General features: G+C 40.0%; 1 protein-coding gene across 1 annotated transcript; it reads right to left on the minus strand.

Moving 5' to 3' along the window:
* Positions 1-1,113: 1,113 nt before the first annotated feature.
* On the minus strand, positions 1,114-13,602 carry LOC117822302 (melanocortin receptor 5-like). The gene is made up of 5 exons (XM_034696970.1): positions 13,542-13,602; positions 11,735-11,964; positions 11,124-11,230; positions 7,328-7,516; positions 1,114-5,159 (listed from the first exon to the last, which is right to left on the minus strand). The coding sequence occupies exons 1-5, from the start codon at positions 13,573-13,575 to the stop codon at positions 4,589-4,591; spliced, it is 1,131 nt and encodes a 376-aa protein (XP_034552861.1). The 5' UTR covers positions 13,576-13,602; the 3' UTR covers positions 1,114-4,588.
* Between the last annotated feature and the right edge of the window lie 3,509 nt (positions 13,603-17,111).

Here is a 17,111-nt window from a genome sequence, read left to right on the forward strand (position 1 = left end):
TATTCCAGATGAACATTTGAAACTTGTCTGTGCTTGTAGTAACTTAGTTTATATTTCATGGTATACTTTTTAGATATGAAATCATGTTTTCTAGATAAACAGAATGTAGCAGAATGTACACCCATGCTTTCTTTACTGCACTCAAGTCATCATCTGACTACTTTCACTTGTTGTATTGGAGTAATGTTTGACCAAGAGGATCTATACTTTGACTTAAGTAATAAAGACGTTTACTTTGTCCACCACTACAATTCACACAACAATGTATGTACCCATAGGGCAGAAATGTCAGTTGTCTTTTAACCTAGTACACAATGTTTTTTCTAAATCTAAGCAAAAAGTTTAGTGCTGAAATATGAGCATCATTAAATGGTTGCACAGCCGAATGTCAGGACATTAGTTTCATTTTGAAAATGTAACTGGCTGTTATTGTTGTTGTTGTATTTTCATGGCCAGCTTGACTTTTCGACTTGTAAACTTTAACCACATACTGCACTCTCATTCGACCTCGACAGTCGAGCCCTGCCGGTGCCAGACTGAGGCTTGATTGGTAACCTTAACTTTATTCTTCCAGCTCCACGGCCACCGACCAAGCTGCTGCTATTTGACAAATTGGGCTTGAGATTTGGTCGACATGAACCTGTGCTGCTTGTGGAACAGCTGTCATGGCCATCCTGTGGTTGGATAATTACTTCAGGTACACTTTGCACCTGGTGTGCAATTCTGGGCTCATCAAGGCTGCTGCCAGCACGATATTTAGTTTCCTTCGAACTGAACAAACACGTGGGTGTCTGTCAAACTGAATTTCTCTGAGTATGTTTATTTATTAGGAGATAGCCTCCTGTCAGTCTTCTCTGTGCCTCGCTGGTTATCTTAAATATCCACGCCTTCCTCGCACTTCTTTATCTCTCAGGATTTTGATGCAATCTCATTTCACTTACAGTGTCAATCCTTTGAAATCCAGTTGGAAATTGGCCATATGCAGCACAATCAGATGGACACATAACTCCCAGAGCCTTTTATACTGCAGCGAAATGTCATATTTTTATGAATGGATAAGGAGACGGCGTGTCTGTGCTTCTGATGCAAACAATAAAATGAGAACACCCTCTGTTTGATTGTTTGCTTTTATTCAGGCACACAGGAATAAGCATTTAAAGCAACACAGGTAACGGAAGCTCACATTTGTACTTTTGCATGCCATCACTCTGCTTTTAACAAACATAACAACAGTCCCCACAGATGTTTCTATTGTCTCACTGTACAGAAGCGCAGCAGGTAATGAGCGGGTGGTGTTTACCTCTGTCCAGTGTCAGTGCTTTCGCTTGTATTTCTGTGGGAACATAAACAAACTACTTTACAATCAACAATAACAATGAGTCATGGGTGTGATGCCGCTGACATTTCAGGATGGAGGCTAATTTACAGTGAGCATAATGGATCCATCTCTTTCCTGATATACAAACCTTTAGAGGGAGAAATACACATCTCACTGCGTTTTATCAAAATCACTTTACCATGCAGGAGTTTTATGTTCTTATGCTCTTCTTTTGATCGCACAACAGCAAAGAACTCACAATAAACATCAGTAGAAGATACAGCAAGGTGATCACAACACAACACAGAGATGAACCTGTTTGTAAATCTTTTGGCTAATGCATAAAAGTCCAAAGGGTCAGTTTGTAGATGAAATAATACAAAGGTGTACTCTTTTTTGCAATAAATAATATTTAACACAGGAGATCAAATGTTAAGTAAGAACCACAGAAGAATGATGCATCAAATTTCATTAGGAAACACTTTCAGCAGATGGTTGCACTTTGTGATGAAGCTTCTGTTGAGCTTCTCGGGAGGTAGGCAGCGCTAACACTCAAACAAAGAGCACAATAAAGCTGTTTGTACATTCATTTTCCTATAGTTCAAGTGTAACCTTGTGTCATCTTTACATACAGGAGTTAAAAACAGGCTGTCGGCAGGGAGGCGGTATGCAGAGATCAGCGGGGGTACAGGAAGAATAGAACAGCTATGATTATAAGATAGAAGATGGACGGGACAGAAATAAGACTGCATTGAAGTCGGAGCAGAGCAGATATTATAATGCGGCTGAGCATTGTCAGATTTGAGGAAAGTGCTCGGTAATTGTCACACAGCAGGGGGATGCAGGCATACAGCAGCCGCAGGAAATTGTCTTTCTGTAGTTGATGTAATCCAAAAGTTCAATAGCAGCTTCCTTTTCCCACCGACGCATGACAAACAAGATTACACATGTCTGAAGATCTCCACGAGGAGTGTGTGTTGCAGCTGTCTCAGGTTGCTGGAGGTGCAAACAAGAAAGCAGAGACTCTGTCAGGTTCATCAGGAGGAACGTGAACGCCTCAAAGATGAACCTCTGACTGAGGGTTGGCTTGGTTTTGTGCTTCCTTTCCTCTTTGATGTCAACACAAGATTGTCTTTGAGAATCCAGTTTAAGAAGAGGGCTGACTTTCCTTTCAACAATGTGAGTTTTTGCAGATGAGTTTGATGCATTCAGCACATTTTGCGTGACATGTAAGAGCAGAGTTTTATCCGTTGCTCAGATTAGCAGGGCGTCTGTCAGCGACGTAAAACTTGGACAAAAATCGTTTACATGTTGTCAGATTTGCTGGTTTGATTTGGGATCATCTTTTTTCACACAGTGCTGTTATCAGGCTGAAGGAGAACACTAGGGCTCATCAGAGCTTAACCATCTTTCGCCTAAAATCTCCCTTTAGTAATTTTGCATGTTGACATCACTTGCCGTACTTTTCGTGCACAATTGCATGACTATAAAAGCAACAATCAAAGGTAACATCAGGAACTGCACACCCTGCAAATGTTTGAAGCTCCTAAAAAGATTTTAGGGGAAAATGGGCCTTAAGACTACCTCTCAAATTTGCACATTCTGCAATAAAAATTAAAATCCCTGATCAGTCAACTACCAAGCCTCAAAACCCCTTCAGGTGTGGCCCCTTATTTCTTTCAAACTTGGTGTCTCAAAACTGAAGATTTAGGCATTTTCTGAACACTGTTTCCTTTTCTATGGATTTGTCCCTGATTTCGATGAGTCATCTTTTGAATCCTTCTGTCCTTTCTGCTTTTGGTTATGGCACAGATTGTAGAAAAATGGACGTCACCCATTGGTGTTTGAAGGGACATTTTAGAGCCCAACAATAGCAGGCAACATATTGGGGATGCTTGCTCAACCAAAGTCTGATCAGTCACGGCACCAGATCTCATAGGTATCTATTCTAGTCAACTTCTGACTTCTGTTAACTTCCACTGGATCCGCTCCGTTCGTTTCGGCTGTGTCTCTGAGCCGGTAGGTTGGAGCCCTCCGGATCAGATACACTAGACTTTTTGGCCAGATGCAGAGCGAGATGACGTCCATTCTATACACAGTCTATGGTTACAACAGGCTTGGGATTGTTCTTAGAGAGGGGCTGACAGATAGAGGCATGAGAGGGAGATCGCACAAGAGTAGATATTTTCTGTAATCTCATGTTGTTTAATAATTATCACAGTTTACCTGTTGCCAACCTGGTTTCTGTCATTCTTCTACAATACTACTAACACGCTTACCACCATATTCCAACACCTGCTCTGTCTGCATTCTGAAAACACAACCGATGAGTGTTGATGGACGAGAGAGCACGGAGTCAGACCGGGCATGGATTTGGTGGAAGTTTGATGTAAGCTTCCTTGTAAACAGCTAAAACACTCTCACCTGTTCATGAACTCAGCTGTGCCCCTAATGATGCAAAGCCTTTATATCTGAGACACACACCTCATGCTGTTTTTTTTAGTTCAGCTGTAAACATGTTTCATTTTGCAGTAAAAATGGCAGCATGAGACAGGATGGGGATTGTTCTTTTGCAGACAGCCTCAAGTGGGCCTTAAAGGAACTAGTCTTCCTCATTAGCTTCATTTTTCATCACTTGGGTCATATAAACTCTTTCTTTTCCTTTTTTCTGACATAACTCAACAGCAACCGGGGGAATAAAGATCCCTTCTTGGTCTTACACTCTCTGACAAGACAAACCACAGCTTGGTTATGAACATTCATTCACTCAGTGAGTATAAGATGAGGGTTTCACAGATATTACATAACTTAAAGACCCTGGTCTTCATGATTTCAGTACAGAAGTATTCTTACGAAACGACTAAATACGTAATGACGGAGGGAATGAGGGATAATAAAAGCCTTTTCATATAAAACACAAGGCCAAAGCAGGAGGATAAAAAAGGAGGATAAAGACTTGTGAGCAACAATGAAAGATTCTTATCTGACCCAGTTGCGCATGAATCCTGATTTGAAATTGTCCCGGCTGTGTTCACATAATGTACCTTATAAGCCAACCACCCTGTGTACATGCCAGATACAGTAGTTTAACTTTCCTACATCCTGCGAGTGTCTTCTTTTCAGTCTGCGCTGGGCAGTAGAACAAAATGTGCTTGACTGTATGCTGTACTGGCAGACGGGTGCAGTGAACCAGTTCTCAAACAGTGTTCTTCTATGGTGTCTCTCCTGTTTAGGAGGCAGTCTGTTCATCCTGACACTCCCCTGCGTCTCTCAGTACTTACCCGTGAGAGCACAGATGTTGGTGCAGGCGTTCCTCAGGCTGTAACAGCAGATGATCTCCTTAAAAGTCTTCCTCATCTCCTGACTCCTGAAGGCGTAGATCAGAGGGTCGATCACTGAGTTGCACATGATGAGGATGAGGTACATGTTAAAGTGGGACATGAAGCACACGCAGTAGAGGTTCCGTGGACACGAGATCATCAGGATGAGGTGGAGGAAGAAGGGGGCCCAGCAGACGATGAAGATCCCCAGCAGGATGGTGAGTGTGATGGCTCCCTTCATGCTGGCGCGCTGGTGGATGGAGTTGTATCCGGGCAAGGCGGCAATGCGCTTCACGTGCGAACGAGCCAGCATGAACATGTGGCTGTAGAGGGACGCCATGATGAGCAGCATGGCAAAGAACATGGAGACCAGGCAGATGATGACGGGGGTGGTGTCTGAATAGATGATGAAGACGATCCCGCAGCCTGTGCAGAAGGTCCAGATTCCTCCAATGATGCAGCCGGCTCTCCTCACTGTCATGATGTTGTGATACCTCAGAGCGTAGAAGATAGTGACGTACCTGCAGAGGCAAAGGAAAGGCTTGACTTCTCATGTAGCTTGTGATTTTCTAGCCGCCTATACTTGCATTTAAGGATTTGCACAAATGAGTGATTGGCAGAGGACGTCTAAAGAAGTGGAAATACATCCCTGTGGAAATTACACAGCTTCAGGATTTGCTTTTTTATTTATGCTAATTTATGTTTATTTATGTGTTTCTGTCTCATTTCATCCTCCTCCAGTGCTCAACAGTTTTCTACAAAGCTGCAGAAACAATGTCCTAAGGTAATGTGCAAAGAATGAACCCTGTGTGTGAATTTAAAAGCAGTTATATTAAAGGGTTTATATTTTAGATTTCATCTTGACTGGAGGTCTCAAGCTGTTTTCAGACCAAAGCCAAATCAAATGTTTTCCTCTCTGGTGTTAAATGGTTTCATTTAACACAACCTGTGAATAGCTGCCCTTAAAAATATGCTCCAACTCAAACACTGTGATCACAACATCACCCACCAGCTTCGCCTGGGACTGTGTCCTGATTAATGTCACTGCCGCTTGCAGCCATTTGCGGTTCACCAGCGCCAGCTTTGATAACCTGTTAGCTAGATGAGGCTCGGCTGTGATCAGTGCCAGGATTTCTTGGAGGGACTTCAACAAATGTTTCTACTGCAAAGTGCATCTTCATCCATCTCCTGTGGCAGTTTAATTTACTGCATTTGCGAGTCTCACATCTGCTGAAAGCTGACTGACGGCGGTGAGGGAATCGGAAATGAACAGATTTTGCATGTCAGAAACTGTTTGAAGTGACACCAAAATAATAGATCATCATGCTCTGTCAGGTCTGTCCTGTCATGAAACCAAACCAAAACATAATTTGATGAAGTTATGATCAGTCATTTCTGATGCAGGATCAGGACGTCTGATTGCCAAACCCCAGAGTCTTTTAATTTCTCGCTTGAGGTCAGAACTTGTACTCATACTGGCGCACAAATGATGTGTATTTATGTAACAGGGCCAGTTATGTCCCTGTATATTTCAGTTCGATTCTTTTATAATTACACAATAAATACCTGATGTTTAATAACTTGTATGACCTCGGACTTTGTTGATGTGTGTGTTGATGTGCAGCCCCTCCTTCCTGTGAATTTCTTCTTCTGTGGCTATTTCTTTATATTTGTTTTCCCGCCTTCCCTCTCCCCTTTGTATGGTTTCCCTGCGGGAGAGGTGGGTGTCTATTGTTTAGCCTAAGTTATCATCGTAATTTTATTATTATTATTATTATTAATCTAATTGTTTTGTGTGTACTTATGTTCCCAAATATTTTATAATGTGGTTTACTGTGTGTAGGTAACCGGAGTTAATTCTAATGTCATGTATAGACTTTTATTTTCTTGTAATGTTTTTAGAGCTAGCTAACGTGCACGGCAGGCTTTGCTAAGTTAAGTGCAAAGGATGTGATGCTGTGATTTTGTTTGTGTAGGAGCTGGTGCAGGCTGCAAATTTACGTGGAGGTCTGTTTGTATATTGTGCCAGGAATAAACGGAGCTGCGGAATCCTGGTGTCACAGCTTTCTACTCACACAACACAACGCAGAAGTGAACCGGTGACATTTACTTAATTTTGTGTTTACTTGCATGAAATAAACATGACACAGACTTGCTGTGTAATACAGTCATGCTACCAATGTGTCTCCACCTTTATTGGATAAGTAATGGCTGTAATGGTAATTGGTGTGTGTCCTCTTCTGCTCCAGGCTATGTTCTTTATTAGCAGCAGAAATGAAACAGGAGATGTCATGAAAGTGAACAGATATAAGAGAGAGGCTTTATGTTTTAGGACGAATGGATGTAAAATTCGTCCTAAAATCTTTAATGCAGGAATAATCAATCTGCAATCAATTATTGATCTTCCTTCAAAGGACGCCGCCTGAATATTCCCTCTGTGTTTGGAGTCATTGGAACTAAATAAATGTAAGTCCGTTGTGAGTTATGTCACACAGCCTGTGCTGTTAGATGACATTATGTAAGTCATTGTATAAAAGAGTGCTTGTGTGTCATGGAGCCATGTGATTATAAGCTCTGGATCTCATGAGAGGACATTTCGTAAGTTGACTTCATTGTGTTAGTGTGTGTGTGTGTGTGTGTGTCTATCTATCTGTCTGCACACATCCCCCCTCTCCCCCTCCATCAATACCTGTCTACAGCGATGGCGAGCAGGCTACACATCGATGCCACCACTGAGATGCAGATCATGGAGTCGAACACGTTATCCATCTGCCGGATGAAGTGGTCCTCCACCACCAACTGCCGGTTGTTGAGGAGGTAAATAATGATGGTCTCCCAGGCGTTGGACACACTCACCAGCATGTCCGCTACGGCGAGACTGCAACAACCAAAGCAGGCAGGTTTAACTTCACACATCCATGTTCGTCAATATTTATGTGTCTGTTGAAATGACTGCACTCAGTGAATCCAGAGACCCTTTTAGTAGTTCACAGAAAATATAATGAAGCAGGCCTGTATGACGTTGTTGTCACATTATCACCTGTTGCTAACACACTTACTATTGACAAGTACTTCATAAAACCCAACCCTAAAAAAAACGAACTATCCCTTTAACACATTTAACAATCCACATCAATATTTACACAGGCACTCTTCTGACCATACACTATATCAGAATCAATGCCACAAGTGCTCACAGACTGTGAACCCAAAAGGTTTAGAGTAAAAATAAAAATAAAAATAAAAATAAAAGAATACATCAATAAAATAAGAATAAAGATTCATTCCAGGGTGATATTAAAAGACAAAAATTAAGGGTGCACTGTGAGACAGTATAGGTGCAATATGCAATGTAATAAATATATATGGATATATAGACAGATACTGTATGTCCGTATACAGAGAGAGAGAGAGAGAGAGAGAGAGAGAGAGAGAGAGAGAGAGAGTGAGAGAGTGAGAGAGAGAGAGAGAGAGACAGAGAGAGACAGAGAGAGAGAGAGAGAGAGAGAGAGAGAGACAGAAAGAGAGAGAAAAGTAAAAAGTTCTATATAATTATAACACAATCAGTTTTTATATAATATATAATATAGTATGACATAATATAATAAAAGAGAGTATAACATAATATAAAATAATATAATATAAAATAATATATGATATGATATGATATGATGTGATATGATATGATAACATAGGTCAATCTATAAAATTTAATTATAATGAGATTTTTTCCAAACATGGTTTCTGTCATTATTGTTGCTTCTCATCATGCACTCTTATGTTCATTTTTATTAGAAGATTAGTTTGAATTAGTTATTTGATGATAAAAAGGAGATTGATTAACAGATGTTAACAAATGAGGCTCCTGCAGAGTTCTGTATCAGAGTAGTAGAGCGCTAATGCACGAGTCACTGAACTTCAAATAGACTGCTGCTGTGATGTGAGTTCTGGTTTGCAGAAAGGGTGCTTTGGCTCCACCAGCCTGCTTCTGCACATGCCCTGGCTTCAATCATGATGGTATTTGTGCTTCACATCTCACGATGGGAGTATCATTGATATATGCCGTCCATATTAATATTCATTCAGTGGTGGTTACCATAAATTGTTGTGGTATGACATTTATTCACTCCTCATGAAATGTCACACCTAGACTCAAACAAAAGCCCTTTCAGATTGCAATTCTGCCGTCATCACACCTTTGTACTTTCATACTGATCCTGCAAGAGAGAAATATTGGTGTCCCAGAGAGGAAACACGGCAGGAGCTCAACACATCCATAGCGTTGTTCTACACTGCCTGCTCCAACAGCTCGCCTCTGTAACATCTGTCTCGCCTCTGTCTCACCATTACGCCTCTGAGTCAGTCACATTGAAGGTAACAGAGTATTAAATATCCTGGCAGTATAAAAAGAGCTAAACATAGAGTAACAGTGAGTGTTGTATTAGGAGACACTGAGGCTTCATTTGTTTCCTTTACTTGTTCTCATCTCATTTCTGTCATGACGACTTAGCAAACGTCCTCATTCGACTTGATCTTGAAGCACTTGAGTGTAATTGTATCCAACTTAATACAAAGCTGAATGTTACAGAAAGCAGAGAGGAAATCTATTTCCCCTGAGCCAGTTGTGTTTTCAGATAAAAGACTGCGATGCTCTTATCCTGCAGTAACCCTTCCCATGTCTCTGTCACTGTCAGCAGAGACTTGAACGTCTCAGAGAAATCATTCACAGCAGCATCAAAGCGTTCGCAGTGACCTGAATGTCTGCTCTGTCTCCGAAACAGGCTGATGGCGTCAACTGAGCATCTTTTCCTTTTGTCTTGAGGGGACTGACTGTTTTAACGCACATGGCCCTGATCCAAACAGTCACAGCTCATTACTTTAAATGTCAAAACACAGGTTCTTTCAAGTTGAGTCATCAAAAAACACGACCTGAAATCCAGTCCATGTTATAAAGTGACATGTCTCTAGGTCAGGGACATCATTTAGAGAAAACAGGTCAACCACAATTTGGTATTAGCCACAATTATGTATAACCCCAAAGCAGGGTGCACAAGCTTATCAGATGAAATGAGGGAAACTCTTCTCCAACCCCAGGCTCAAAGTGGCATTTCACTCATTCTATTCTATTACATAATTTAAGTCATTTTTTAGTGTTCAATTCAAGTTTCAAGAATTAGCAAAACACACTCAGGGGTTTTGACTTGTTATATGTCCCTGAAATCAGCTATACTTGCAGGCAGGGGCAATTTCAGGATCAGATTTTTGAGGAGGCTCAGCCTGAACAGAGACTGTGAAATGAAGAGTTTCTTTTTTCTAACAATTATATTTCCACATATGAGATCTCTATTCACAAAAATAACACAAATGAACGTGTGTTTTGCTCCACAAAATAATTGAAATAAATCTAAGATGGTTTATTTTTTAGGTCCTTTTCTCACCACTTTAAAAATCATACATGTTATTGAGAGTATCTTCACTTATTCTTGTATATGCTGGTTTGGTTGTTTTCCTGTGAAAGACAATAAGTGTCTGAATGGCATACTTGGATTGTGCTCTAAAATCACTGGAGTCCAGCTTAAGGACCTCTGCTCCCTTTGGACAATGCGGGTGGTCCAGAAAGCAAACTGAATTTTAACCCAACCTGATCACATACTTGTGAATTTGCAATCCTGCTCTCAGGTCAGCGGTATTATGTGCCGGTGCTGAAAACAAACCGCTATGCAAATAATTTTATTCCTTCTGCCATAAGGCTGCTAAATGCACAAAATGCAGAATAAACCGAGAATCACTCCGCATCCCGTTCTGCTGTACGGTTACTGGTTGTGGTTGTTGTGATGTCACGATGTATTATTTATTTCCTTTACTGTATCATATATACATATTTTGTACTATGGACGAGTTGACTGTAAAACTGAATTGTCCTTCTGGGACTAATAAAGTATTCTGAATCTGAATCTGTTTTATCTCCTAAAATAACCTAAAACCTTTAGCAGTTTTTAAACCTCTGAAATTTTTATAAGAGGATAATTTTCCCCCTATATAAACAAGCCATTCAGAATTTAGTATTTAGCTCCTGTTACCTGATATTTCAGTAGTAGAACTGTCCACCTTCTCACACACTGTCATAAGATGCACACATGCCTGAGCACTATCTGTAAATATCAGCTGAATGCTTCTGAAACCCTCTGCTCCCTGTTGCTCTATGTCTGTCTCTCTGTAGTGTGTGTCTGATCCCTAAAGAGGGTCTAACAATGCCCATGCTTGCAGGTATGTAAGACTGAACTTGGGCACTTGTAGATCTTTGTCTTTGTAAGCATGTTTGCATGTTTGCATGTTCACATTTGGTCCGACATGACACAAACAGGTGGCATTTTAAAATTTAACAAAACTACTCTTTGTTCTAACCCTGCAGAGAGAAGCCCATCTAAAACTAAACTTCAGGCCTCATCAGTTCTTCTGTATCATATTCTAGTTTCAACATTTACCTGCAGACGAAGAAGTACATGGGTGAGTGGAGGTTCTTGTTCTTCACGATGGCCGTGATGACCAGGATGTTCTCTAGCAGGGAGATGATACCGAGGATCAGAAAGACCTGAGGGGAGCAGGATAAGGGGGTAACAGGTTATTTTACATTCTTTGTTTACAGAGGCAAAAGACTGCAACTAATAATAGCTAGTTTAACTTTTGATTGACCCGCTGATAACATTCATAGTTAAATCTTTGAGTCCATAAAAGGCAAAAAAAAGTAATCCAAATTGACTTTGTTCCACGCCCCTGCTGAAATCCACCTGCGTTTGGTGGGTAAGCATTCAGTGTCAAGCCCAGAGTATGAGGTACTCTCACATCTAAATGTGATGAAGAAGAGTGTGTTTGTTGCTAAGTGTCTACGTTTGATCACCTGAAGTGACAACCTGTATTTTTACCTCAGCCGGACATGAGTAATACGACTCTGAAGAGTAATAAACTGGTAACATTGAGCAGGTTTTGTGCAGGTAAACAAACCAGAGTGCACAAACAGCATTGAAAGGCTGACTCATATTTAATATATTCAAATTTGTGTCAAAAACAACACAAATGAAACACGAACTGTTCTTACCTCCACGGCAATGTGGACCTGCTCGCATGCTGCTGGTTTGGATGTGCTGGTCCTGTCTGACAGCAGCGGAGGAGACAGGGTGTAGTTCTGGTGGTAGTAGGAGTGATCCCAGGTGGAGTTATCCTGCATCGCCTCCTCTTCATAGGCGAATGGATCAGACGCGTTCATGCCTGCTGTGGCTCTGGTCCGGATCACTAATGCTCTTTCCTGGGTGACATCGTTGAAGCAGGCTGCAGAGGAAACAGAAGAGGGATATAATCTGCATTACAAAAATCAATGTTCCCCTCCTTAAAAACTTCAACAAGGCTCGAATCACATAAGGTGAGGGGGTATTTGCCTGGTTAAAGCTTTGCTGGTTTCCTGGAAACCTCACAGTGATGACAGGACAATAACTATTCATGTAACCTGTAAATTATTTTGCCTCAAAGCTTCTGGTGGGCAGATTTTGCTAACTTTAGGCAAACTTCTCTTCCAGTCCAAAGCTTGATCCCTAAGGCAGCTGGACTAAAAATTCTTGAAGACGTTTCACCTCTCCCACGAAAGGCTTCTTCACTTCTGACCTATAGTTCAGGGTTTGTTCACCTTTTTCTTTCCATAGAAGGATCTCAGCTGTCGTGGAAGGAGGTGGAGGGAGGCAAAGGACTAAGCAAAGAAGAAATAAGTAAAATGAAATAAAATGAAATAAAATAAAATAAAATAAAATAAAATAAAATAAAATAAAATAAAATAAAATAAAATAAAATAGTGACATAAAAAGAGTAAAAAAGTGTGTGTTTGTTAATGTATGTGTTTCATTCAGGCAGCAGTGAACAGGCAGAGGTTAGTGGGGTTCAGTGGGTGGATGTCTTTTTATTTATAGATTCATTGATTTATTGATTCATTTATCTAAAGTGGCAGTGCATATTAATGAACATTTCAGCGTCACATCCATGCAAATATGCCAGAGCTAGCCATAAGGTTAATTTTCATCCGTATTCCCCAGCAGGTCAAAACACGGTTCATAAGAAACCATCATTTTGAAGTTGACCAGACTGGGGAAGAGCTAGAAAATATAAGCCTCTAACAGTCGTGGGTGTGTTTAGGTAGTCACAAAGGGTCCTAAGTAGGGTCATTAACCTAGTTTCCGGCAGTCGTTAGGGTGATGGGTCGGCTGTGGATCTTTAGAGTCACATGCTCTCTGGTGAGAGTGTGGCCTTACTTGTTTTGAGAGAGAATTCAAGACAGCGTTGTATGTTGGAGACTAATGATGTCTTAGACCACCACCTCTGTTAAGAGTAGGGTGTTCAGGTTTAACATCCTTGACCCCTCTTTCATACCAGCGCTCTTCTCCGTCCAAGATCTGATTGTTGCTGTCTTCAAAGGAGTGTCCCTTGCCCTTGAGGTTCAGATGTACAACTTTTGATTCCCCTATGTTCCCTGCAGTCTTTGTTACACTGTATGGCATACACTACATTACTCCTTTTGTGCTGTTGTGTTTTGTCCTTGGGATGAAACAGTTTCTGTCTCTGTGTGTTGGAGGGCTTGAAATGAACCGTGATGTTGTGCTTATTGAAGATCCTCCTGAGTTTCTCAGAAACCCCAGATAGGTATGGGATAACAATGCTTCGTCGTTTGTTGCTGTTCTCCTCTCTGTTGGAACTGTGGAGGTCTTGATGAAGGCCTGAACACACCCACGACTGTTAGAGGGATATGTTTTCTAGCTCTTCCCCAGTCTGGTCAGAACTGAAGAAGCCTTTCGGAGGAGAGGTGAAACGTCTTCAAGATTTTTTACCAGTCCAGTTGCCTTACGGATCAAGCTTTGAATTACCATGACCTGGATGACTGAGAACCTTCACAGACATCTTCTCTCCTGGTCTTTATGGTGCATGGTGAGTCAATCTAATTTGGGCAGAAGCGGTTTCTAGTCATTGTAAAAGTCTAAAAATGCTTATGCAGGGAAGGCGTCAGACAAAATGGTTAACTGTGAGTTATGGAAGAAACCTGATCAGTGTGTCTGCTTTGCTTCTTTGTGTAATTCTGATGCTTTGGAAATCTGAAAAACACCCAACCCATTCCACTCCTGACTGACCCTGCATAATACATGTTCCTCCTGTCATTTCACGCTGTACAAATAATCAACTGCAACAGCCGTGTACACTACTCAAGTCAGATGAGTTCTGTTATCAGTAATCTGTTGTTCACTAAGAGAATTCTTGGGAAATTACATTATTAATTATGCATGCAATAAAATTTCCAAGCAAATAACACCACATGTGCATCATTAAGAGAGATGTGCCAGCTTCAAATATGGTCATAAATGTGTTTTGAGCATTCTGCTTTGGTTCTGAAGACAATGAATAAGAGGCCCTGATGTTAAGCATGTACAGACGCTGAATGGGACACAGTGTTAAGTCCCTGGACTCATCTGATGGTATTTGACTGCAACTTTAACTTCTGCTGCAGGCAACTTCTTCTTAACTCATGACCTGACAAACAGACCCTGGGGCTTTGTCAAATGACACGATCTCAGTTGCTTATGCATTGTAAACCTCCTCACTCTGTCTGATGAAATCCTCAGGATCCTGGGGTAAATGAGGCATTTGGAGGATGAGGCTGCATCAGAAAGTTGTTAAGAAAACATCCAGGCTGAATCAAAGAACAGAGAGAAGCCGACACGCTGATGACAAATAAAACCATTCATGCAAGCCTCAGCCCTAAACTTTATTCTCCATTTTCCCCTCCACCGCCCCTCTTTGGACGGGGCTCTGTCTCATCCCGGCAGAATGAGATTACCCCAATATAAAGCGACTCCACGAGCAGACACCATAATTAGCCTTCGCTGTGAGGAAGAATGAGAAAGCCAGGTTTGAATCAACACAGTTTACCGCTGTGATGTTTGCACTTTGAACAAAATAATTGCAGGAAATAAAAATGACATGAACATAATTGGAATACATTTTTCCATGTGTTAATCAATACAGCGGTCATCTTAAGCTTTTCAAAGAGGGAAAGCAATTACAGTGACTGAAAAGCATAATTTATTTTGCCATTTCATTGCTTTTAACCTCTTGAAGTGCGAACATCCTTCAAACTGTCACTGACAGAAGCAATTCCATTTATTAATTCACTTCATATGGTGAGTCTCTGCAGAGCACAGTAACAGTTCGCATTAGCTAACCTAAGTTTATTATCTATTAATATCAATATCATACAACATTCCTCATGAGACCTCTGTAACCTGATTAAGAGACTGAAACGATGTCTGTATTTATTATCCTGCTTGTTGATGTTTCCTTCATTAGATCCTCTGAGAAAGCAGGAGAGAAGATTAATGATCATGTGTCAAAAATACACACACTGAAGAATTATATGCAAGATGATCTACATTTAATATTTTATGCAACAAGCAGAGAAGCTTCAGGTTTCAAGAGGTGCCAAAATGAGACATTATGCTTCTGTTCACTGCGTTACACTCACACAGACACACACGTGCATACACAGTTATTTCTGTCATTCTTACACGTCTCTGTCTGTGTTTTGTTTTCTGATGTGAAATAATTAAAGACGAGGTGATATTCAGAGACATCCACGTGAGCAGAGAAATGTCAAGGCAGAAACTGAAACTTCTTTTTGTGATGTTGAAGTTAAAGCTGCTGAGGAACTTTCGATTTATATCAATTTTGGTGCCCCATTGTGGACAAAGTGATACCTCTTATCTCTTGTTCTGTACATGCAAAAGTAGTGTTTTCAACAAGACCTCACCCTGCTGTCTTTTAACTGCCAGAAGTATCACTCAATGTGATATTTGCCATGAAAACAGATGAAAAAGGGTGTTTCTAAAGCCAAATGTCAATCTTGTGGTCTGACACCTACCCCCTCTGAGTGGTTTAAGGCATTAAAAATGACAACAGAGAAGGTACCAGTGTTGTTGTTTATGGTTTTGTTTGCTTTTGAAGGTCAAAAAGAGGCATCAGTGTCGGTTTCAGTCTGTTTCTCAGCTGGCGAAAAACTCCTCATAGTTCCTTTAAAAACTGCAGCAGGAAATGATTACCTGATGCTTAACATATAGTTAGAGTCAGAAATTGAATTGACGTCAGCATTATTGAATTTGCAGCAGAATGTAATTTTGTCTAATGGATTAGAGTGACCCTTAAAGTTTTGTTGATTTAATTCTTCAATTTCAGTTCAGAGGTGAAACAAAATGATCAAATTTCAGACAAAAAAAGTAAATATAAAGGTCTAACGTGAGGGTTCGATGTTTGGATGAAGTTGCATAACTTTCTCAAGAGCATAACATCAACACTTCCTTGTCACTCAATCACATGACACATAACCAACCAATCAGAGGCTAGGATGACCAAGATTCAGGTAAAGGTAACTAGAACCACAGAAGTACTTTCAACATGTGTTGGTCACAACTACAAGATGCAGTAGATATAATTCAGAACATCATAAATACACAAATAAAACGTTTTGTAAACTGGTATGTAAATTGTTCTCTGTATAAATAATGTAAACATATTTTAACCTTAACTTAAATACATAAAATAACTCAAATTATGAATTGACATTGCTGTTCAAGCTTAAATAAACATAAGGAACATTAAAAATAGTAAAGAGGGATGTTCTTCAAAGTGAGTAAGTGCTGTCATGTAGTTGATTCGATAGAATCCCCACAACTCTAACTCCAAAGACTACAGTCTGGACCTGCTTACAATTAAAAAATATTTAAACTTGTCTTATAAACTTCTATTTATGCCTCCTTCTGATATTGAAAGTCAGTTCCTTAAACTTAACATCTGTTTTTTTAAGAATTACCTTTTTAATTTGGCTGGAGTAATTTCTTATTAGCCCTTGACTGCATTATTACCATTAGTACCAGTGTTTTAGCATCATTTTTATTTTTTATTTTATTCTATCTTACTTTATTATTATTATTATTATCATCATTATTATTTTTTCTGATATTTATTTTATTGTAATTATTTTAATTACATTCTCTGGTATTTATCTGTGTTCATTTGATTGATTTTATTGTAATTATTTTATTTGTATTTGCTATTATTTCACATTACTTTCCTCTGTCTTGTATCATTTTACCTATTGCTGTTGTTTTCTGTCTCTGTTTTTTTGTGAAGCACTTTTGGCTGTATGCTTGAATATATGAAAGGTGCTATATAGATATAAATGAGGTGAGTTAATTTGAGTTATGACCATTTTTGCTGTGTGGTAACTCAGTGTCTGCTGCTTGTGACAGCAGTATGTGTAGCTGGATTAAAAATCAGATAATCTTTATGTAGAGTTATCATATGAGACATCTATTAAAATACCTGCCTGATTACATGTGGAGAGAAAAGATGTGACTCTATCTGCCACTATGATGAAGTGTAAAGCAATA

Source organism: Notolabrus celidotus, chromosome 12 (genome assembly GCF_009762535.1).
Source record: "Notolabrus celidotus isolate fNotCel1 chromosome 12, fNotCel1.pri, whole genome shotgun sequence".
Taxonomy (NCBI): Eukaryota; Metazoa; Chordata; class Actinopteri; order Labriformes; family Labridae; genus Notolabrus; species Notolabrus celidotus.